The 24,023-nt window shown below is 46.3% G+C and overlaps 1 protein-coding gene and 1 long non-coding RNA gene across 4 annotated transcripts in view; one reads left to right on the forward strand and one right to left on the reverse strand.

Moving 5' to 3' along the window:
• Positions 1-2,784: 2,784 nt before the first annotated feature.
• Positions 2,785-13,005, reverse strand: LOC138681495 (uncharacterized). The gene is made up of 3 exons (XR_011321922.1): positions 12,920-13,005; positions 12,153-12,260; positions 2,785-3,264 (listed from the first exon to the last, which is right to left on the reverse strand). It is a non-coding gene; the product is annotated as an uncharacterized lncRNA (long non-coding RNA).
• An 80-nt stretch (positions 13,006-13,085) lies between these two features.
• The window catches only part of FEZ2 (fasciculation and elongation protein zeta 2), a 79,482-nt gene continuing 68,544 nt past the window's right edge, over positions 13,086-24,023 (forward strand). Inside the window, exon 1 of one of the 3 annotated variants that reach the window (XM_069769029.1) lies at positions 13,086-13,656. In XM_069769029.1, coding sequence (XP_069625130.1) covers positions 13,307-13,656 — 350 coding nt within the window. In that variant the 5' untranslated portion in view covers positions 13,086-13,306. The remainder of the gene's footprint in view (positions 13,657-24,023) is intronic. The other 2 variants (XM_069769028.1, XM_069769030.1) reach the window with 2 other exon arrangements.

Below are 24,023 nucleotides of genomic sequence, written 5' to 3' on the forward strand. Positions count from 1 at the left end.
CCTGACACTCTTGGGTTATGACTGGGCCTCCCTTGTTAGCTATCTGTTGGGCCAAACCACCTCTATGTGACAGGGAAGAGTTGGCTGGGTTCACTATGGCTCCTACCTGGTGGTTAATTATGTCCCCATACCCCACTGTGAAAAGAACCTGGGAGCCCTGAGGTGTGATATAGTAACGTGAATGACAGGGAAACCAGATCTCTGGGGCTTGTGGTAACTTAAGGGACTTGTTAAGAGGGGTAGGTCGTGGGCCTTTTTCGGGCCGGGGGGATTCAAACGGACCCAACAGCGGTGGCGGGGTAGGAGGAGTTGTAGCGGCCTGATTGTCTGGATCTTCCGATTCTTCATCACCCTCGATAACCTGGCGTCTCATACGCATTGCGGACTGGAAAGGGCATCGAGGGAGAATGGGCCCTGCCCAGGTGTGTTTACAAATATCACAGTGGGTTGCACCGGAAGACTAGGCCCGGAGGCCGAGGTGGAAGCGGGAACAATGGAGGTGGAAACAGTATCGGCCGATGCTGGAAGTTTTTCAGGAGGGGGTGGTCCTTGATAGTACTCGCCGGAAGATGTCACCAGTGGATATAACGGCTGGGGAGGAGTTCCAGGTGCACCAAGATGGCCGCCGGTGGAAGTGTGGCGTGCCCCACTTCCGTCCGTGACCTGGGCGGAGCCCCAAGGACGGCCCGCCCCGCACACGCGACAGGTTGTCACCCAAGACGGATTCTGCACATCACAAACAGGACACACCCACTGCTCTGGAGATATCGTGCCGCCGCCATTATAGGGCGGTGGCTGGGACTGCGTATTCATCAGCGGTGGCGCGGCGGCCATTTTACAATCTACAAGATTACAATTCGGAGGCATTTTATAACCAAACATGGGCTCTGCATCTTCTGAGCCTCCCTCTCCATCAACCTCTTTCCATCCCTCGTTCTTTAAACCTCGCGCAACTCGCAGATGAGCTTGCGCTTGTTCTAACAATCCTTTATCTTTCAACATGCCCTTTTTGTTCTCTATGAGATGGTGCCATGTAGACGGCTGCAATCTCCCTGACGAGGGTAATCCTACATGCTTGTACAACCTCTCAACATTCCTGACTGCCTTCTTCCCCTCCCGTGACTCTACTATTGTCTTGACTTCCACAGCATCCTCACTTAACTTGTGGGGCACGGACTTCTTCTTTAAGAGACGCAACATGACTCACAGAATACTACGCCCTTCTGCAGCAGGCCGCTGACAACGACAACAACACTGTGTCCTAAACACGGAACCTCGCGTTCGACGTGTTATGAATAAAGAGCCTCGCGCTCAATATTTTTCCCTAACCTGAACACCAGTGATTACAGTCTGCCCTGTCACGATATTCTAAACGTCGGGAGGCGGTCTCCTAGTGAGAGCCCTCCACAGAAATACAGGTGGTCCCCTCTCGGGACATCTTAATTACCTAGTTGGTACAATATCACAGAGGCTGCGTCTCCTATTCCTTCCTCTAAGCCGTCCCCAATCCACAAACTTCTCAATCTTTCACTCTATCACTACTAGAAAACACCGAATGATATCCCTAATAGGGTCATGAAGGAGACCATAAATAATACCAAAAAAAGAACCTTCACAAAAAGACCAAAAAATAAAAAATGTATATAAACTTTATTGAAACTCACATAAAAAACATAAATACTGGGACAGTGACCACTAGTGCAGCAAAACACAGTGGGGCCCACATAAGAACCAACCTCACAAGAGCAGTATGGCAATCAGAGTAACAGGCTAGATATAACCATAAAGTATTATATAAATGTCCATCGTATACACAAAAGCATGTAATAAAACTCAATATATAAATATACGTAGATATAAGTAAACGAATAGCACCTAAATCATAGCGCTCCAAAATACATGACATGAGTACACAATAGCCTAAACGTGTGTATAGACAATACTGCAGATGATGTTAAATATGCGTATAGTTACCAGGAGGAGGAACTGGGGGACCCACCACACCCGACGCGCGTTTCGCACTGAAATGCTTCATCCAAGGGGTCGAAGCAATATATTTATATATTGAGTTTTATTACATGCTTTTGTGTATACCATGGACATTTATATAATACTTTATGGTTATATCTAGCCTGTTACTCTGATTGCCATACTGCTCTTGTGAGGTTGGTTCTTATGTGGGCCCCACTGTGTTTTGCTGCACTAGTGGTCACTGTCCCAGTATTTATGTTTTTTATGTGAGTTTCAATAAAGTTTATATACATTTTTTATTTTTTGGTCTTTTTGTGAAGGTTCTTTTTTCGGTATTATCTATCACTACTAGGCAATAGTCATGGGTAGGGTGGTTGAATGGAGTACAATGACCGGTGGAGGAGGTGCGGTGTACACGAGGACGCGCAGAGTGCGACGTCTCTCAGTTGCTGGTTCGAAGCGTGACAACGGGATCGCGTTCGGTCTCACCACTCGACCGGTCACTCCCCAGACCCAAGGAGACCACAGACTAACCAATAACGGCTGAAACACTAGCAAGTGTGACACATACAGAGTGTATGATCTCCACTTACCGTGTTTGGAGGGTGATCAGTCCTCGAGGTCAGCCACTACGGGTGTCGTCCACGGACGTCCAGGCATGGGTCCAGGGGGTCTCGGATCGTGGGCCACGCCCCACGTTGGTTGCGCCAAATTGTTGGGGTCGTCACGACAATATCCTTCCTTCACCAGTCATTCCAAATCAGAATAAGAGCATTGGTACCGGATAAGAATGAGTCAGACAAAATGCTGGTTCAAACTCAGTGCATGCTCATATGTCTACAAGGTGTAGCAACGTCACAGCAACTGACTTTATTTCCTAATACACAACATTATATGATCTATTGGGGGAAGGGGTGCAGAGGGCGGGGTTAGGCGGGGTTTAAGCAATATATCTAGTATTCAGTCTTTCTGGTTGGTCCTGACGTCATCTGATGGATCCTCCTGTCTCCACGTCACTTTAAGTTTCGACTTCAACAGAAATGATACTTGGCTTCTGGAATGTGAAACTTGCTTCTCATCAAAAGCAGAATTAGGGCAAAGGTGAATACTGGCAGCCATGTTAAATACAGTTACATTTGCATTAGCAAGCGAAGGGAAAAAAAACTTATTGTTTCACAGCATAAGAATATAAAAGTACAAAAGTGTATAAAGAAAATATATTTTCACCTTGACAAAATCATCACGCAATGTTGCAAAAGATGTTGGTTGTTCACAGTCAGCTGTGTCTAAAATCTGGACCAAATACAAACAACATGGGAAGGTTGTTAAAGGCAAACATACTGGTAGACCAAGGAAGACATCAAAGCATCAAGACCGGAAACTTAAAGCAATATGTTTCCAAAACAGGAAATGCACAACAAAACAAATGAGGAACGAATGGGTGGAAACTGGAGTCAACGTCTGTGACCGAACTGTAAGAAAACGCCTAAAGGAAATTGGATTTACATTCAGAAAAGTTAAACGAAAGCCATCATTAGCACCTAAACAGAAAAAAACACGGTTACAATGGGCTAATGAAAAACAATCATGGACTGTGGACGACTGGATGAAAGTCATATTCAGTGATGAATCACGAATCTGCATTGGGCCAGTTGATGATGCTGGAACTTTAGTTTGGTGCCGTTCCAATGAGATTCATAAAGATGACTGCCTGAAGAGAACATGCAAATTTCCACAGTCATTGATGATATGGGGCTGCATGTCAGGTAAAGGCACTGGGGGGATGGCTGTCATTACATCTTCAATAAATGCACAAGTTTATGTTGATATTTTGGACACTTTTCTTATCCCATCAATTGAAAGGATGTTTGGAGATGATGAAATCATTTTTCAAGATGATAATGCATCCTGCCATAGAGCAAAAACTGTTAAAACATTCCTTGAAAAAAGACATAAGGTCAATGTCATGGCCTGCAAATAGTCCGGATCTCAATCCAATTGAAAATCTTTGGTGGAAGCTGAAGAAAATGGTCCATGACAAGGCTCCAACCTGCAAAGCTGATCTGGCAACAGCAATCAGAGAAAGTTGGAGCCAGATTGATGAAGAGTACTGTTTGACACTCATTAAGTCCAGGCCTCAGAGACTGCAAGTTGTTATAAAAGCCAGAGGTGGTGCAACAAAATACTAGTGATGTTTTGGAGTGTTTTTTTTTGGTTGTTTTTCATGATTCCATAATTTTTTCCTCAGAATTGAGTGATTCCATAATTTTTTCCCTATGCTTGGTTAAAAAATTAACCATTACTGACTACCACATGTTTGGTCTTGATTTCTTTTAGTGTTTTTTAAAGCCAGAAAGTTGCCATTTGAAATGACTTTAGTTTTGTGCCATGTCTGTGATTTGCTTTTTTTCTACAAAATTAAACAACTGGAAGAACATCCCCCAAGGCCGGTGATTCCATAATTTTTGCCAGGGTTTGTATTATCAAGAGAAGTGTAGAGTATTAAATAAATCAATGCAGTGTTATAAAAATTCAACCAGTACCCTAAGTAATAGTTCACTCAAATATCATGAAGGGTTCTCCTAATGGGAAATTGAAATATTTTGTGCTGGGAAAGTATGTACAGTATATTCCTCAGTCGCATTGATCTCTACAGGTTCCCCAAACATAAAGTATACCACAAAAAACGGGGAGAAAGGTTAATTTGATTTATTTAGATCCCAGCTGAAAAAAAGGGGAGAGAGCTGGGGAACCCCATAACACATCTCCACAGGCTCACCTATCAACCATATCGGTAGATACACATACCAAAAAATAGGACACAGCCATTACACAGTACAAAGCAGACGCAGATTTACAAGATTATCTCAGCACAGAAACATTTTATTTAATCACATTTAATTGTAGAAATTATTATTCCAAGATCTATTAATTAAAATTAACTTTTTTTCCTGAGAAAACCCCTTTAATTTGTGTAGCTCAACACAGGCATTCATTTCAGTAAGAACGCTAAGGGTATGTTCCCACGGTCAGGAATCGGCAGCCCTTTGAACGCAGCACATGTCACATAGTTACAAAGTTATTAAGGTTGAAGGAAGACTATAAGTCCATCTAGTTCAACCCATAGCCTAACCTAACATGCCCTAACATGTTGATCCAGAGGAAGGCAAAAAAAAAAACCATGTGGCAAAGAGTAAGCTCCACATTGGAGAAAAAAAATTCCTTCCCGACTCCACATACGGCAATCAGAATAGTTCCCTGGATCAGCGCCCTATCAAGGAATCTAGTGTATATACCCTGTAACATTATACTTTTCAAGAAAGGCATCCAGCCCCTCTTAAATTTAAGTAATGAATCACTCATTACAACATCATACGGCAGAGAGTTCCATAGTCTCACTGCTCTTACAGTAAAGAATCCGCGTCTGTTATTATGCTTTAACCTTCTTTCCTCCAGACGTAGAGGATGCCCCCTTGTCCCTGTTTCAGGTCTATGATTAAAAAGATCATCAGAAAGGTCTTTGTACTGTCCCTTCATGTATTTATACATTAAAATAAGATCACCCCTTAGTCTTCGTTTTTCCGAACTAAATAGCCCTAAGTGTAATAACCTATCTTGGTATTGCAGACCCCCCAGTCCTCTAATAACCTTGGTCGCTCTTCTCTGCACCCGCTCCAGTTCAGCTATGTATTTCTTATACACCGGAGACAAGAACTGTGCACAGTATTCTAAGTGTGGTCGAACTAGTGACTTGTATAGAGGTAAAATTATGTTCTGCTCATGAGCATCTATGCCTCTTTTAATGCATCCCATTATTTTATTTGCCTTTGTAGCAGCTGCCTGACACTGGCCACTGAATATGAGTTTGTCATCCACCCATACACCCAGGTCTTTTTCATTGACGGTTTTGCCCAGAGTTTTAGAATTAAGCACATAATTATACATCTTATTACTTTTACCCAAGTGCATGACCTTACATTTATCTCCATTAAAGCTCATTTGCCATTTATCAGCCCAAGCTTCTAGTTTACATAAATCATCCTGTAATATAAAATTGTCCTCCTCTGTATTGATTACCCTGCAGAGTTTAGTGTCATCTGCAAATATTGAAATTCTACTCTGAATGCCCCCTACAAGGTCATTAATAAATATGTTAAAAAGAAGAGGGCCCAATACTGACCCCTGTGGTACCCCACTGCTAACCGCGACCCAGTCCGAGTGTGCTCCATTAATAACCCCCCTTTGTTTCCTATCCCTGAGCCAGCTCTCAACCCACTTGCACATATTTTCCCCTATCCCCATTATTCTCATTTTATGTATCAACCTTTTGTGTGGCACCGTATGAAAAGCTTTTGAAAAGTCCATATACACTACGTCCACTGGGTTCCCTTGGTCCAATCCGGAACTCTTCATAGAAACTGATCAAATTAGTCTGACATGAACGGTCCCTAGTAAACCCGTGCTGATACTGGGTCATGAGGTTATTCCTCTTCAGATACTCCAGTATAGCATCCCTTAGAATGCCCTCCAGGATTTTACCCACAGTAGAGGTTAAGCTTACTGGCCTATAATTTCCGAGTTCAGTTTTTGTCCCCTTTTTGAATATTGGCACCACATTTGCTATACGCCAGTCCTGTGGTACAGACCCTGTTATTATGGAGTCTTTGTCTGCTCAGTCCAAAGCGCTGCCGGCTTTTGAACGCAAGTGATTCTGCAAGTGTTCATTGAACTTCAGGCTGCTGTTTTTAGGCTGGGGGAGGCCTATATCAATGGCCCCTTACCGGCCTGAGAATAGCAGCCCCAGCTGTGAGCTTTAGCAAGGCTGGTTGTCAAAAAAGGGGGGACCCCACGCTGTTTTTTTAAATTATTTAAATAATTTCAAAAACAGCGTGGGGACCCCTTTATTATTGATAACCAACCTTGCTGAAGCTGACGGTTGCAGCCCCCAGCTGTAAATTTTGCCTGGTTGGTTCAAGAAAATAGGGGGGAACCCACGACGGGTTTTTCATTCATTTATTTTGTTATATCGCAGGCGGCGGCTGAGGAATATCCCGATCATCGGCTCCTGCTGTCACTGTTATTAGCGGCAGCATGTGTTGGATGATGGGAGTAAGAGTCCCAAAAGCCCCCAACTGCTGTCATCCTTCTGACTTTAACCCCTTAGTGACAGAGCCAATTTGGTACTTAATGACCGAGCCAATTTTTGCAATTCTGACCACTGTCACTTTATGAGGTTATAACTCTGGAACGCTTCAACGGATCCCGCTGATTCTGAGATTGTTTTTTCGTGACATATTGTACTTCATGTTAGTGGTAACATTTCTTCGATATTACTTGCGATTATTTATGAAAAAAACGGAAATATGGCGAAAATTTTTAAAATTTTGCAATTTTCAAACTTTGTATTTTTATGCCCTTAAATCAGAGAGATATGTCACGAAAAATAGTTAATAAATAACATTTCCCACATGTCTACTTTACATCAGCACAATTTTGGAAACAAAATTTTTTTTTGTTAGGGAGTTATAAGGGTTAAAAGTTGACCAGCAATTTCTCATTTTTACAACACCATTTTTTATTAGGGACCACATCACATTTGAAGTCATTTTGAGGGGTCTATATGATAGAAAATAATGAAGTGTGACACCATTCTAAAAACTACACCCCTCAAGGTTCTCAAAACCACATTCAAGAAGTTTATTAACCCTTTACGTGCTTCACAGGAACTGAAACAATGTGGAAGGAAAAAATGAACATTTAACTTTTTTTTGCAAACATCTTAATTCAGAACCATTTTTTTTATTTTCACAAGTGTAAAAACAGAAATGTAACCATAAATTTTGTTATGCAATTTCTCCTGAATACGCCAATACCCCATATGTGGGGGTAAACCACTGTTAGGGCGCACCGCAGAACTTAGAAGTGAAGGAGCGCCGTTTTACTTTTTCAATGTTGAATTGGCTGGAATTGAGATTGGATGCCATGTCGCGTTTGGAGAGCCCCTGATGTGCCTAAACAGTGGAAACCCCCCACAAGTGACACCATTTTGGAAACTAGACCCCTTAAGGAACTTATCTAGATGTGTGGTGAGCACTTTGAACCCCCAAGTGCTTCACAGAAGTTTATAACGTAGAGCCGTGAAAATAAAAAAATCGCTTTTGTTTACACAAAAATGATCTTTTTGCCCACAAATTCTTATTTTCACAAGGGTAACAGGAGAAATTAGACCACAAAAGTTGTTGTGCGATTTCTCCTGAATACGTCGATACCCCATATGTGAGGGTAAACCACTGTTAGGGCGCACCGCAGAGCTTGGAAGTGAAGGAGCGCCGTTTTACTTTTTCAATGTAGAATTGGCTGGAATTGAGATTGGACGCCATGTCGCGTTTGGAGAGCCCCTGATGTGCCTAAACAGTGGAAACCCCCCACAAGTGACACCATTTTGGAAACTAGACCCCTTAAGGAACTTATCTAGATGTGTGGCGAGCACTTTGAACCCCCATGTGCTCCACAGAAGTTTATAACGTAGAGCCGTGAAAAAAAAAAATCGAATTTTTTCTACAAAAATGATCTTTTTGCCCACAAATTTTTATTTTCACAAGGGTAACAGGAGAAATTAGACCACAAAAGTTGTTGTGCAATTTCTCCTGAGTACGCTGATACCCAATATGTGGGGGTAAACCACTGTTAGGGCGCACCGCAGAGCTTGGAAGAGAAGGAGTGCCGTTTTACTTTTTCAATGTAGAATTGGCTGGAATTGAGATCGGACGCCATGTCGCGTTTGGAGAGCCCCTGATGTGCCTAAACAGTAGAAATCCCCCACAAGTGACCCCATTTTGGAAACTAGACCCCCCATGGAACTTATCTAGATGTGTGGTGAGAACCTTGAATGCCCAAGTGCTTCACAGAAGTTTATAATGCAGAGCCGTGAAAATAAAAAATATTTTTTTTTTCCACAAAAAAGATATTGTAGCCCCCAAGTTTTTATTTTTACAAGGGTAACAAGAGAAATTGGAACCCAAAAGTTGTTGTCCAATTTGTCTTGAGTATGCTGGTACCCCATATGTGGGGGTAAACCACTGTTTGGGCGCACGGCAGAGCTCGGAAGGAAGGAGCGCCGTTTTGGAATGCAGACTTTGATAGAATGGTCTGCGGGTATTATGTTGCATTTGCAGAGCCCCTGATGTACCTAACCAGTAGAAACCCTCCACAAGTGACCCCATTTTGGAAACTAGACCCCCCAAGGAACTTATCTAGATGTGTGGTGAGAACTTTGAATGCCCAAGTGCTTCACAGAAGTTTAGAATGCAGAGTCGTGAAAATAAAAAATATTTTTTTTTTTCACAAAAAAGATTTTGTAGCCCCCAAGTTTTTATTTTCACAAGGGTAACAGGAGAAATTGGACTGCAATAGTTGTTGTCCAATTTATCCCGAGTACGCTGATGTGCCATATGTGGGGGTAAACCACTGTTTGGGCGCACGGCAGAGCTCGGAAGGGAAGGAGCGCCTTTTTGGAATGCAGACTTTGATAGAATGGTCTGTGGGCATTATGTTGCGATTGCAGAGCCCCTGATATACCTAAACTGTAGTAACCCCCCACAAGTGACCCCATTTTGGAAACTAGACCCCCCAAGGAACTTATCTAGATGTGTGGTGAGAACTTTGAATGCCCAAGTGCTTCACAGAAGTTTAGAATGCAGAGTCGTGAAAATAAAAAATATTTTTTTTTTCACAAAAAAGATTTTGTAGCCCCCAAGTTTTTATTTTCACAAGGGTAACAAGAGAAATTGGACCCCAGAAGTTGTTGTCCAATTTATCCCGAGTACGCTGATGCCCCATATGTGGGGGTAACCCACTGTTTGGGCGCACGGCAGAGCTCAGAAGGGAGGGAGCACCATTTGACTTTTTGAGCGCAAAATTGGCTGTCGTGTTTGGAGACCCCCTGATGTACCTAAACAGTGGAAACCCCCCAATTCTAGCTCCAACCCCTAACCCTAATCCCAACCTGATCCATAATCCTAATCACTAACCCTAACCATAATCACAACCCTTACCCCAAAACAACCCTAATGTCAACCCTAACCATAACCCTAATCAAAACCCTAAATCCAACACACCCCTAATCCTAATCTCAACCCTAACCTCAAACCTAACCCTAATCCCAATACACCCCTAATCACAACCCTAACCTTAACCCTAATCCCAAACCTAACCCTAATCCCAAGCGTAACCCTAATGCCAACCCTAACCCTAATACCAACCCTAATCCAAACCCTAAACCTAATCCCAGCTCTAACCCTAACTTTAGCCCCAACCCTAGCCCTAACTTTAGCCCAAACCCTAACCCTAGCCCTAAGGCTACTTTCACACTTGCGTTGTTTGGCATTCCGTCGCAATCCGTCGTTTTGGACAAGAAACGGATCCTGCAAATGTGCCCGCAAGATGCGTTTTTTGCCCATAGTATTGCCGACGGATCGTGACGGATGGCCACACGTCGCGTCCGTCGTGCACTGGATCAGTTGTGTTTTGGCGGAGCGTCGGCACAAAAAAACGTTCAATGAAACTTTTTTTGTACGTCGCATCCGCCATTTCTGACCGCGCATGCGTGGCCGTAACTCCGCCCCCTCCTCCCCAGGACATAGATTGGGCAGCGGATGCGTTGAAAAACTACAGCTGCTGCCCACGTTGTGCACAATTTTCACAACGTGCGTCGGTATGTCGGGCCGACGCATTGCGACGGCCCCGTACCGACGTAAGTGTGAAAGAAGCCTAACCCTAAATTTAGCCCCAACCCTAACCCTAAATTTAGCCCCAACCCTAACCCTAAATTTAGCCCCAACCCTACCCCTAACCTAACCCCTAACCTAACCCTACCCCTAACCTAACCCTAGCCGTAACCCTACCCCTAACCTTACCCCTAACCTAACCCTAGCCGTAACCCTACCCCTAACCTAACCCTACCCTACCCCTACCCTACCCCTAACCCTACCCCTACCCCTAACCCTAATTTTAGCCCTAACCGCTGTTCTCCTGCCGGCCGGCAGATGGAGACAGATGGCGGGCGCACTGGGCATGCGTCCGCCATGTTCTTCTGCCGGCGGCCAGGAGGAGCAGCAAGAGGATCCAGGGACCTAGGTGAGTATGCTAGGGTCCCCGAATCCCCCTATTTCTCTGTCCTCTGATGTGCGATCACATCAGAGGACAGAGAATTACACTTTACTTTTTTTTTTTTTTTTTTTTTGCGGTCGCCGGTAAACAGTTAATTACCAGCGATCGCAAAACAGGGGTCGCTAAAACCGACCCCCGATCATGCTCTTTGGGGTCTCGGCTACCCCAGGCAGCCGAGACCCCAAAGATTCTCCCGGTGCCGGCCGGCGGGCGCACTGCGCATGCGCCCGCCATTTTGAAGATGGCGGCGCCCACCGGGAGACACGAGGAGCATCGGGGGAGCTAGGTGAGTATTGGGGGGCCATCTGGGACCCCTTTTCTCTGTCCTCCGATGTGCGATCACATCGGAGGACAGAGAAATTAAAAAGAGATCGCTTTTTTTTTTTTTTTTTTGCGCGATCGCCGGTAAACGGTTAATTACCGGCGATCGCAAATGCGGGGAGGGTTAAAAACCCCCCGAATCATGTTCTCTGGGGTCTCGGCTACCCTCGGCAGCCGAGACCCCGGAGAAAATCGGCCTGTGGGGGGCGCTATACACTTTTTCCACAGCGCCGTTAATTAACGGCGCTGTGGTTTAAGTACCCTTAGCGGCCGCCGTTAAAAGGCGTATCGGCGGTCGCTAAGGGGTTAATATAACTCTCATCATTCTTCTCTGCCTGCGCTGATCGCCGGCAGAGCAGAGGAGGATGATGAGAGCCGTCTTCAGCACCAGCTGCTGGGGAACAGCGCTTATTGTAGTGCTTCTTCCCCAGCGGCTGTCCGTGTGGTACTGATGCGGCACACGGTTGCAACACATATTACACACACGGACATCTCAAATATCATTTTTTCTGGTACTGGAAATAAATGGACTTGTGATATTGGCCTAAATACAATAAGTCTAATGGTCACTACTCCATGCTGCTTCTCCTGGATCTCTTTGCTGCATTTGACACTGTGGATCACCAGCTCCTCCTCACTATGCTCCGTTACATCGGCCTCATGGAAACATTCTCTCCTGGTTCTCCTCCTACCTCTCTGTCCGCTCCTTCACTGTATCTTTTGCTGGCTCCTCTTCCCCGTAGTGTTGAGGTTCCAAGGATCAGTCCTAGGCCCCTTCCTCTTCTCCTTATACACTGCCCCTATTGGACAATCAGTAGATTTAGTTTTCAGTACCGTCTCTATGCTGATGACACCCATGCTGATGCACAGTCTCCTGTCTAGAGATGGGCGGATACCTGGATGTTCGGGTCTGGTAGCTTCAGCCGAACAGATACAAAAAGTTTGGGTTCGGGAACCAGGACAGTACCGGACCCAGACCCCAGTCAATTGAGCGAGGGGCCCGAACATCCAGTGTTTGCCACACTGCCATGTGCATGACCGCCTGTTACACCACTGCCGGCTGTTGTTTCAGGATTCCGCAGATAATATTGGAAATACACGAATAACTGGGAGCAAATGGTTCACGCTGAAATGCTGATTTCAGTTTACAGATGTGTATAAAATCTGCACCGTGTGAACACGGCCTATAAAATCTGCACCGTGTGAACACGGCCTATAAAATCTGCACCGTGTGAACACGGCCTATAAAATAGTTCTTGTGTAGGATAAGGGAATGTCCCATTGGGCTCAGGCTGTCCAGACCACGGAGAGCATTGCTCCTGGGGCTGGGGGGCACTCAGGCGGCTTATAGGGGCGCTCAGAGATAATGGCGCAACACTTGGTGTTACCATGGTTGCACTTGAGAAGGTAACGCGTCCTACGGCTTTAGAAGCAGGGTTGAAGGGCAGGGAAGCATTACCCGCCATATCAGGACTGACTGCCATTTTTCTGACACAAGGGACAGTTCAACTTCTCACAGGAAAATCCCGAAACCCGCAAGTCACGTGACTGCTCCCCGCAGTTGTAAACACGAGTGAGGTCCTGCCAGGAGATAACATGGCCGCCGCCTGCCTGACGTGCGGTGACTCCTCCCACTCTCCCTTCATTCAAGGCTTAGATCCCGCAAGGACGTCCAGTCAGTGCTGTGCTGGCCGCACTATCGCCAGTGACGTGCGCCCGCCGCTGGTGCCGAGAGCGGACGGGCGGCTGAAGTGTCACGTCCGGGGGTGCAGCCACCAGTCCCGGACCAGTGGGGGTATCGGGAGCGCCCCCTGCAACGCACACAGCCCGGGACCCCCGCACGGACATGGCGGCGCCGCTCGCACAGCTTGACGAGGACTGGCAGGACTTCTATGAGTTCCGTCCTCCGCCTTCTTCTCCCGGGACGAAGAACCGTCTGGATCATGTGAACTCCAACTCCCCCGGTCCGTGCCCCGGAGCTGATCCCCCCGTGGGCGGCCGGAGCTCCCTGGAGGACCTGACCGAGCTGGACAACAACTTCTCGGGGGACATCATGGGGGGCTTCAAGTCCATGGAGGATCTGGTCAACGACTTTGACGAGAAGCTGACGGTGTGTTTCCGCAATTACAGCACCGACACCGGCCACATAGCCCCGGTCCGGCCCATCACCGAGGACGGCGTCATGAAGGAGGACGAGTGAGTGCTGGGGGCAGCCCAACCTTATGGGGGCACCGGACGGACCGTGTGTGAGCGGGGGGCAGATACAGTGACCGGGGACAGTGACCTCATACAGCAGGAAGGGAGGGCGGGGATCACAGTGCTGTGTATACTGCCACATGGTGATAGCTCACAGTGCTGTATATACTGCCACATAGTGATAGCTCACAGTGCTGTATATACTGCCACATAGTGATAGCTCACAGTGCTGTATATACTGCCACATGGTGATAGCTCACAGTGCTGTATATACTGCCACATGGTGATGGCTCACGGTGCTGCGTATGCTGCCACATGGTGATGGCTCACGGTGCTGCGTATGCTGCCACATGGTGATGGCTCACGGTGCTGCGTATGCTGCCACATGGTGATGGCTCACGGTGCTGCGTATGCTGCCACATGGTGATGGCTCACGGTGCTGCGTATGCTGCCACATGGTGATGGCTCACGGTGCTGCGTATGCTGCCACATGGTGATGGCTCACGGTGCTGCGTATGCTGCCACATGGTGATGGCTCACGGTGCTGCGTATGCTGCCACATGGTGATGGCTCACGGTGCTGCGTATGCTGCCACATGGTGATGGCTCACGGTGCTGCGTATGCTGCCACATGGTGATGGCTCACGGTGCTGCGTATGCTGCCACATGGTGATGGCTCACGGTGCTGCGTATGCTGCCACATGGTGATGGCTCACGGTGCTGCGTATGCTGCCACATGGTGATGGCTCACGGTGCTGCGTATGCTGCCACATGGTGATGGCTCACGGTGCTGCGTATGCTGCCACATGGTGATGGCTCACGGTGCTGCGTATGCTGCCACATGGTGATGGCTCACGGTGCTGCGTATGCTGCCACATGGTGATGGCTCACGGTGCTGCGTATGCTGCCACATGGTGATGGCTCACGGTGCTGCGTATGCTGCCACATGGTGATGGCTCACGGTGCTGCGTATGCTGCCACATGGTGATGGCTCACGGTGCTGCGTATGCTGCCACATGGTGATGGCTCACGGTGCTGCGTATGCTGCCACATGGTGATGGCTCACGGTGCTGCGTATGCTGCCACATGGTGATGGCTCACGGTGCTGCGTATGCTGCCACATGGTGATGGCTCACGGTGCTGCGTATGCTGCCACATGGTGATGGCTCACGGTGCTGCGTATGCTGCCACATGGTGATGGCTCACGGTGCTGCGTATGCTGCCACATGGTGATGGCTCACGGTGCTGCGTATGCTGCCACATGGTGATGGCTCACGGTGCTGCGTATGCTGCCACATGGTGATGGCTCACGGTGCTGCGTATGCTGCCACATGGTGATGGCTCACGGTGCTGCGTATGCTGCCACATGGTGATGGCTCACGGTGCTGCGTATGCTGCCACATGGTGATGGCTCACGGTGCTGCGTATGCTGCCACATGGTGATGGCTCACGGTGCTGCGTATGCTGCCACATGGTGATGGCTCACGGTGCTGCGTATGCTGCCACATGGTGATGGCTCACGGTGCTGCGTATGCTGCCACATGGTGATGGCTCACGGTGCTGCGTATGCTGCCACATGGTGATGGCTCACGGTGCTGCGTATGCTGCCACATGGTGATGGCTCACGGTGCTGCGTATGCTGCCACATGGTGATGGCTCACGGTGCTGCGTATGCTGCCACATGGTGATGGCTCACGGTGCTGCGTATGCTGCCACATGGTGATGGCTCACGGTGCTGCGTATGCTGCCACATGGTGATGGCTCACGGTGCTGCGTATGCTGCCACATGGTGATGGCTCACGGTGCTGCGTATGCTGCCACATGGTGATAGCTCACGGTGCTGCGTATGCTGCCACATGGTGATGGCTCACGGTGCTGCGTATGCTGCCACATGGTGATGGCTCACGGTGCTGCGTATGCTGCCACATGGTGATAGCTCACGGTGCTGCGTATGCTGCCACATTGTGATGGCTCACGGTGCTGCGTATGCTGCCACATGGTGATGGCTCACGGTGCTGATTAAAAAAGGATCATGTCACTTCTTTTTGCAGATCTGCGTTTCTGCACCCATTCCATAATAGAAATCTGCAAGGGTAAAAAAAAAGGAAGAAATCTGCACAAAAATCTGTAACGTGTGCACATACGCAAATTCTGACCTGCGTTTTCTGCCTAGAAATTCAGAACCTGCTCAGAAAATTCCAGTAAAATCTGCAACGTGTGCACATAGCCTTAGTATCCTGATTACACAGGCTGACAATACTTAATGCACCGCTCCATCCTTTTTTTGTTTTGTTTTTTTGTTACCAGCGCCTGTTCAGAGCAAGCGCTGGTAAGCCTGCAGCCCTGCATGTCAGATCGCTGATCTGACACAGTGCTCTGCAAAGTGTCAGATCAGCGATCTGACCCTATAACATGATGCCTCCCCCGGGGCAATGTTATGAAGTAAAAAAATATATATATATTCACATGTGTAATAAAAAAAAAAAAAATTCCTAAATAAAGAAAAAAAAATATTGTTCCCATAAATACATTTCTTTATCTAAATAATAAAAAAGAGTACACATATTTTGTATCGCCGCGTCTGTAAAGACCCCGCCTATAAAACCGCTAGTTAACCCCTTCAGTGAACACGGTAAAAAAAGAGGCAAAAAGCAACGCTTTATTATCATACCGCCGAACAAAAAGTGGAATAACACACGATCAAAAAGACCGATATGAATAACCATGGTACCGCTGAAAACGTCATCTTGTCCCGCAAAAAATGAGCCGCCATACAGCATCATCAATGAAAGAATATAAGTTATAGTCCTCAGAATAAAGCGATGCATAAATAATTTTTTTTTCTATAAAATAATTTTTATCGTATGAAAGCGGCAAAACATAAAAAAAATGATATAAATGAGGTGTCGCTGTAATCGTACTGACCCGAAGAATAAAACTGCTTTATGAATTTTACCAAACGTAGAACGGTATAAACGCCTCACCCAAAAGAAATTCATGAATAGCTGGTTTTTGGTCATTCTGCCTCACAAGAATCGGAATAAAAAGCGATCAAAAAATGTCACGTGCCCGAAAATGTTACCGATAAAAACGTCAACTCGTCCCGCAAAAAACAAGACCTCACGTGACTCTGTGGACCAAAATATGGAAAAATTATAGCTCTCAAAATGTGGAAACGCAAAAACTATTTTTTGCAATAAAAAGCGTCTTTTAGTCTGTGACGGCGGCCAATCATAAAAATCCGCTAAAACCCCGCTATAAAAGTAAATCAAACCCCCCTTCATCACCCCCTTAGGGAAAAATAAATTAAAAAAATGTATTTATTTCCTTTTTCCCGTAGGGGTTAGGGGTAAGGTTAGGGGTGGGGCTAGGGTTAGGGTTTCAGTTATAATTGGGGGGGTTTCCACTGTTTCGGCACATCAGGGGCTCTCCAAACGCGACATGGCGTCCGATCTCAATTCCAGCCAATTCTGCGTTGAAAAAGTAAAACAGTGCTCCTTCCCTTCCGAGCTCTCCTGTGCGCCCAAACAGGGGTTTACCCCAACATATGGGGTATCAACGTACTCAGGACAAATTGGACAACAACTTTTGGGGTCCAATTTCTCTTGTTACCCTTGGGAAAATAAAAATTTGGGGGGCTAAAAAACCATTTTTCTGGGAAGAAAATGACTTATTTTCACGGCTCTGCGTTATATAAACTGTAGTGAAATACTTGGGGGTTCAAAGTTCTCACAACACATCTAGATAAGTTCCTTGGGGGGTCGTTTCCAATATGGGGTCACTTGTGGGGGGTTTCTACTGTTTAGGTACATTGGGGGCTCTGCAAACGCAATGTGACGCCTGCAGACCATTCCATCTAAGTCTGCATTCCAAATGGCGCTCCTTCCCTTTCAAGCTCTGCCATGTGCCCAAACGGTGGTTCCCCCCCCGCATATGGGGTATCCGCGTACTCAGGGCAAATTGCACAACAACTTTTGGGGTCCAATTTCTCCTGTTATCCTTGGGAAAATGCAAAACTGGGGGCTAAAATTTTTTTATTTTCATGGCTCTGCGTTATTAACTGTAGTGAAACACTTGGGGGTTCAAAGCTCTCACAACACATCTAGATAAGTTCCTTAGCTCTGCCATGCGCCCAAACAGTGGTTTACCCCCACATATGGGGTATCGGCGTACTCAGGACAAATTGCACAACAACTTTTGGGGTCCAATTTCTTCTGTTACCCTTGGGAAAATAAAAAATGGGGGGGCGAAAAGATCATTTTTGTGAAAAAATATGATTTTTTATTTTTACAACTCTGCATTATAAACTTCTGTGAAGAACTTGGTGGGTTAACATGCTCACCACACAACTAGATAAGTTTCTTAGGGGGTCTACTTTCCAAAATGGTGTCACTTGTGGGGGGTTTCAATGTTTAGGCACATCAAGGGCTCTCCAAACGCGACATGGCGTCCTATCTCAATTCCAGTCAATTTTGCATTGAAAAGTCAAATTGCGCTCCTTCCCTTCCGAGCTCTGCTGTGCGCCCAAACAGTGGTTTACCCCCACATATGGGGTATCTGCGTACTCAGGACAAATTGCACAACAACTTTTAGGGTCCTATTTCTCCTGTTACCCTTGGTGAAATAAAACAAATTGGAGCTGAAGTAAATTTTTTGTGAAAAAAGTGAAATGTTTATTTTTTTTTAAACATTCCAAAAATTTCTGTGAAACACCTGAAGGGTTAATAAACTTGTTGAATATGGTTTTGAGCACCATGAGATGTGCAGTTTTTAGAATGGTGTCACACTTGGTTATTTTCTATCATATAGACCCCTCAAAATGACTTCTAATGTGATGTAGTCCCTTAAAAAAAAAAAAAAAAAAAAGTGTTGTAAAAATGAGAAACTGCTGGTCAACTTTAACCCTTATAACTGCCTAAAGGTACCTTCACATTTAGCGACGCTGCAGCGATCTAGACAACGATCCCGATCGCTGCAGCGTCGCTGGAGAGCTGTCACACAGCTCTCCAGCGACCAACTATGCGAAGTCCCCTCGTAACCAGGGTAAACATCGGGTTACTAAGCGCAGGACCGCGCTTAGTAACCCGATGTTTACCCTGGTTACCAGCGTAAAAGTAAAAAAACAAACACTACATACTTACATTCCGGTGTCTGTCCCCGGGCGCTGTGCTTCTCTGCACTGACTGTGAGCGCCGGCTGGAAAAGCACAGCGGTGACGTCACCGCTGTGTTCTGCTTTCCGGCTGGCCGGCGCTCACAGTGCAGGGAAGCAGTGCCGAGGGACAGACATCGGAATGTAAGTATGTAGTGTTTTTTGTTTTTTTTTTTACATTTACACTGGTAACCAGGGTAAACATCGGGTTACTAAGCGCGGCCCTGCGCTTAGTAACCCGATGTTTAACCTGGTTACCAGTGAAGACATCGCTGAATCGGTGTCACACACACGCCGATTCAGCGATGTCTGCGGGAGTCCAGCGACGAAATAAAGTGCTGGCCTTCTAGCTCCGACCAACGATGTCACAGCAGGATCCTGATCGCTGCTGCGTGTCAAACACAACGATATCGCTATCCAGGAGGCTGCAACGTCATGGATCGCTAGCGATATCGTTGTGAAGTTGGTCAGTGTGAAGGTACCTTAACAAAAAAAAGTTTTGGTTCCAAAATTGTGCTGATGTAAAGTAGACATGTGGGAAATGTTACTTATTAAGTATTTTGTGTGACATATCTCTGTGATTAAAGGGCATAAAAATTCAAAGTAGGAAAATTGCGAAATTTTCCCCAAATTTCCGTTTTTTTCACAAATAAACGCAAGTCTTATCAAATAAATTTTACAACTATCATGAAGTACAATATGTCACGAGAAAACAGTGTCATAATCATCAGGATCCGTTGAAGCGTTCCAGAGTCATAACCTCATAAAGGGACAGTGGTCAAAATGGTAAAAATTGGCCCGGGCATTAACGTGCAAACCACCCTGTACTGTACATCCGCCTCCTATTGATTTGAATAGCAGGCGGAGGTGTAGTGCCAGGCCACGGCCACTATGAGAAGAAAGGCCAACTCCGCAATGGACTACTTTTGGCCGATACCGCTAACAGCTGATGAGCAGGTTCGGGTGTCGTATCCCATCGTCAGATATTGATGACCTATCCAGGTCATCAGTGAAAAAGTAGTGGACAACCTGTTTAATGATGCTCACTGAATGATCTGTCATAGATTGTGTTTGTTGGTTGCTCTTTTTCTCGGCAGCACGTGTTTTGTTTACACAGGACAATGTGCTGCCAAGAACAGTGATCCTTCGTGAAAACCAAAAAATTATTTCATTGGATGAACGAGCGGTTTGCATTGCTCATCAGGTGATAGACTGTATGATTGTGATTGTTCCCAGGAGCGCGTTCTCGATTTTTCAGTGTAATTGCACCTTTTACTTTTGCCTGTATTGTTATAATGCAGATAGTGGCCCCCCTTTAAGTAACGTTCTAGAGTTGTTAGGAGGGGGGTTAGGAGTAGTTGTCCTGGTCTCCTACAGACCATGCGAGCGTCCCTCCCTGCTTGGTGCAGTGCTGCTTTCCACATCCGTACTGCGGAGCGGCTGCTGACAGAGGTGTTTGCTGATCTCATTGATTACTCCTCTTCTCTGGGAGTTATATCACTGCTGAATGGCCGTGCTGGGAATTGTGGTCATATTGATTTTGCCTGTGGGAGAGACATGACCTTTCCCTATCATACAGTAGGGCACCTTCTTGTAATAGATTGATGGCTCCGGCAGGCTACTCCATACATTTCTTTTAACATAAAAAATTTCACTAATCCAATTTGGTCAGAAATCATTGCTAGAAAACATATACCCTGTGAATTTCCTTGCGCAAAATACATAGTTTAGAATTCTTATTCAATATTCACCCTTTTAAAGACCCAGTGTTTTTTCATGTTTGCACGTTTTGTATTTCCTCCTGTATTACTGTATGAGAACTTTTTTGTTTGTTTATTTTTGTGTGGGCTGAATGTTAGTTTTGAATGACACCATTCATTTAACCCTATGATGTAGACGGTAAATACACTACTCACAAAAAATTGGGGATGTTTGGCTTTTGGGTGAAATTTATGGAAAATTAAGTAGACACATGCAATGCCAATTTCCTAATCTCAAACAAGCCTAGAGCAGTGGTACAACTGCCCCCCCTCTCCCCTCCCAAAAAAAAAAAATGAATAAGAAAAATTAAATGTCAGAGTCTCCATAACTTGTCATGTGGCCTTCAGCATCAATTACACCTTGAGGATGATGGCTCGTGCTGGTCAAAAGTCGAGTTATTGTCTGCTGAGACTTGGCATCCAACTCTTCTTGAAGGGTTATTGAGGTTCTGGGGTACAGCGAAACAAGCCTCTACATTGATTTTTCTATGGGATTCAGCTCTGGAGAAATGCAGACCTCTCCATTTGAGGTCCCCCATTCTCCAACAGCAGTTCACTAATGATGCTATTTTGATGACCTTGAGCATCGTTGTCCATGAAAATTAAATTAGTTCTCTGTTCATGCAGAGGCACATTGACTGGATTAATGGTGTTCAAGTAGTACGGGCTTTTCACTGGATCAGTCACAAAGTGTAGGGCAGTTCTGTATTGACTAGATGCACCTGCCCACACTGTAACACCACCACCAAAGAGTTGTCTGGTGACAACCCTGGCTGATGCTCTCCTTGACATCTCCAACATCTTTAGCGGCCATCATTTCTTCTCTGTGTGAGTTGACTTTCATCAGTGAGCAGCACTGAGGCCCACTGGTCCCTCGTCCAGCATTGATGATGCCTTTGCCTGGTGGTGTGGTCAGGTACCCTTGCAGGTCTTCTAGCACACAGTACAATATATGGTCAAATTAATGGTGGTGTTCAAAAGTACAACTCGTCTCGCGGAAAAAAAAAAAATGCTGTCACATGGCCATATTGGTGGAAAAATGAAAAAGTTAAGGCTCTGGGGAAAAAAAGGGGAGCAAAAATGGAAAATCTCAAGGTCGTGAAGGGGTTAAGTGTGCATGAAAGCACTTTCAGTCAGTTTCGTGCACCTCTGAAAAAGAGACCAAACAGATTGGATTCCAGAATAACTGTTGCCTCGTTATAGTGAATGGATCTCTCGGGGATTTCATCTTAATCACATCATTGTGAAACGCCTCACAACCCTGATGTAAGCGCTCAGCACAGAGCGCAGGATAAAAGTGATCTAAAATGTTATATAAAATATTCCCAATAAAAGCTTCAACTCAATCCACAAAAAAAAAAAAAAAAAAAAAAACTCCCCACTTGGGTCCATCATCTGTCAATGGAAATCTATGGGGCTTGCACGTTACTGGTAGCACAAAGGTTTAGGAAAAGTGCTATCGCTCCTCGCCCCTCAAATGAAATCGGCAATTCTGCCCTTCCAAATACAGCTAACATAGAAAAAACTAAAAAAAGCACATACCATAAGATATACGGCCTTCTCAAAACCCTGTCTGATGACAAATGCACAACTAGCAGGATGCAGCAGGCCTCCACTGATAAAAAGCAAGGGGCAGCACAGGTGCAAACTACTGGTATAAACAGCGAACCCCCCCCCCACACTGCCTAGTAGAAAAAATGCACATTGATATAGCTTGCAAAGGACGCCAGTCACACAGGTAAGTGTGATGCACAGGGTCTGGTTTGCAGCCTATTAATGACCTCCCTGTATTAACAGGCGGGCTGCCCAGCACTATAGTATGCAGCACACAGGGATAGATGCCCCAATAAACCAAGCAAACAAAAAAAGGCCTGGCCACATCCTGCAAAAAAAGATCTGATCTAAAAAGTGCAAAAAATAATGCATATATGATAAATACATTAAATGAGGTATTGGTTAATATTTTGGCCAAAATAGATAAAGGGAACCTGTCACCCTGAAAATCGCGGGTGAGGTAAGCCCACCGGCATCAGGGGCTTATGTACAGCATTCTGTAATGCTGTAGATAAGCCCCCGATGTTACCTGAAAGAGGAGAAAAAGACGTTATACTCACCCAGGGCCGGTCCCGCTGCTGGTCCGGTCAAACGGGCGTCTCTGGTCCGCTGCGGCGCCTCCCATCTTCATTACAAGACGTCCTCTTCTGATCTTCAGCCATGGCTCCGGCGCAGGCGTACTTTGCTCTGCCCTCTTGAGGGCAGAGGATAGTACTGCAGTGCGCAGGCGCCGGAAAGGTCAGAGAGGCCCGGCGCCTGCGCACTGCAGTACTTTGTCTGCCCTCAACAGGGCAGAGCAAAGTACGCCTGCGCCGGAGCCGTGGCTGAAGATCAGAAGAGGACGTCTTGTAATGAAGATGGGAGGCGCCGCAGCGGACCAGAGACGCCCATCTGACCGAACCAGCAGCGGGACCGCCCCTGGGTGAGTATAATATAACGTCTTTTTCTCCTCTTTCAGGTAACATCGGGGGCTTATCTACAGCATTACAGAATGCTGCAGATAAGCCCCTGATGCCGGTGGGGTGACAGGTTCCCTATAAGCTCGCAACCCACGTCACGGGTCCTCATTACTTGGAGTCCTACCAATAATATAAAAAATTCAACTAACAGAAAAAACGAAAAAAACAAACCCTCATTTAATGTATTTATCATTTTTTTTTTTTTTTTTTTTTTTCTTCTACTAGGCATCCAACCTCTCCAGTGTCTGGTATTGTGGGGGTGGCTGTTTTTATCAGTAGTTTGCACCTGTGCTGCCCCTTGCCTTTTTCAGTGGAGGCCTGCTGCATCCTGCTAGGTGTGCATTTGTCATCAGGGCAGTCCTACACGTCCAGATAATTCCAGTACCGGAATTATCCGTGTGCCGTGCGTTTCTGTAGCACATCAGTGTGGCACACGAGCGGCACACGTGTGCCGCCCGTGTGCCCACTGGGTACCACACGCACCGTGCAGGAGACAGCGCTAAAGTTTAGTCCTGTCCCCTGCATCTGGTGCTGAAGCAGCCATTCATATCTTCTTTGCAGCAGCGTTTGCTGTAGAGCAGATATGAATATTCCTTTTTTTTTTTTTTTTTTGTTTCTCGTGTTTAAAATAAAGATCCATGTGCCAACCCCCTGTGCGCACACCCGCTGTTCTTAATACTCACCCGGCTCCCTTGCTGGCTGTCGCTGCTTCCTGTCCTGGCCGCACCTTCTACTGTATGAGCGGTCACGTGGGGCCGCTCATTTACAGTAATATGCGGCTCCACCCCTATGGCAGGTGGAGCCGCATATTCATGACTGTAATCGGCGGCCCCACGTGACCGCTCATACAGTAGAAGGTGCGGCCAGGACAGGAAGCAGCGCCAGCCAGCGAGGGAGTCGGGTGAGTATTTTAAGAACAGCGGGTGGGCGCACAGGGGGTAGGA

Source organism: Ranitomeya imitator, chromosome 5, assembly GCF_032444005.1.
Source record: "Ranitomeya imitator isolate aRanImi1 chromosome 5, aRanImi1.pri, whole genome shotgun sequence".
NCBI classification, from domain to species: domain Eukaryota; kingdom Metazoa; phylum Chordata; class Amphibia; order Anura; family Dendrobatidae; genus Ranitomeya; species Ranitomeya imitator.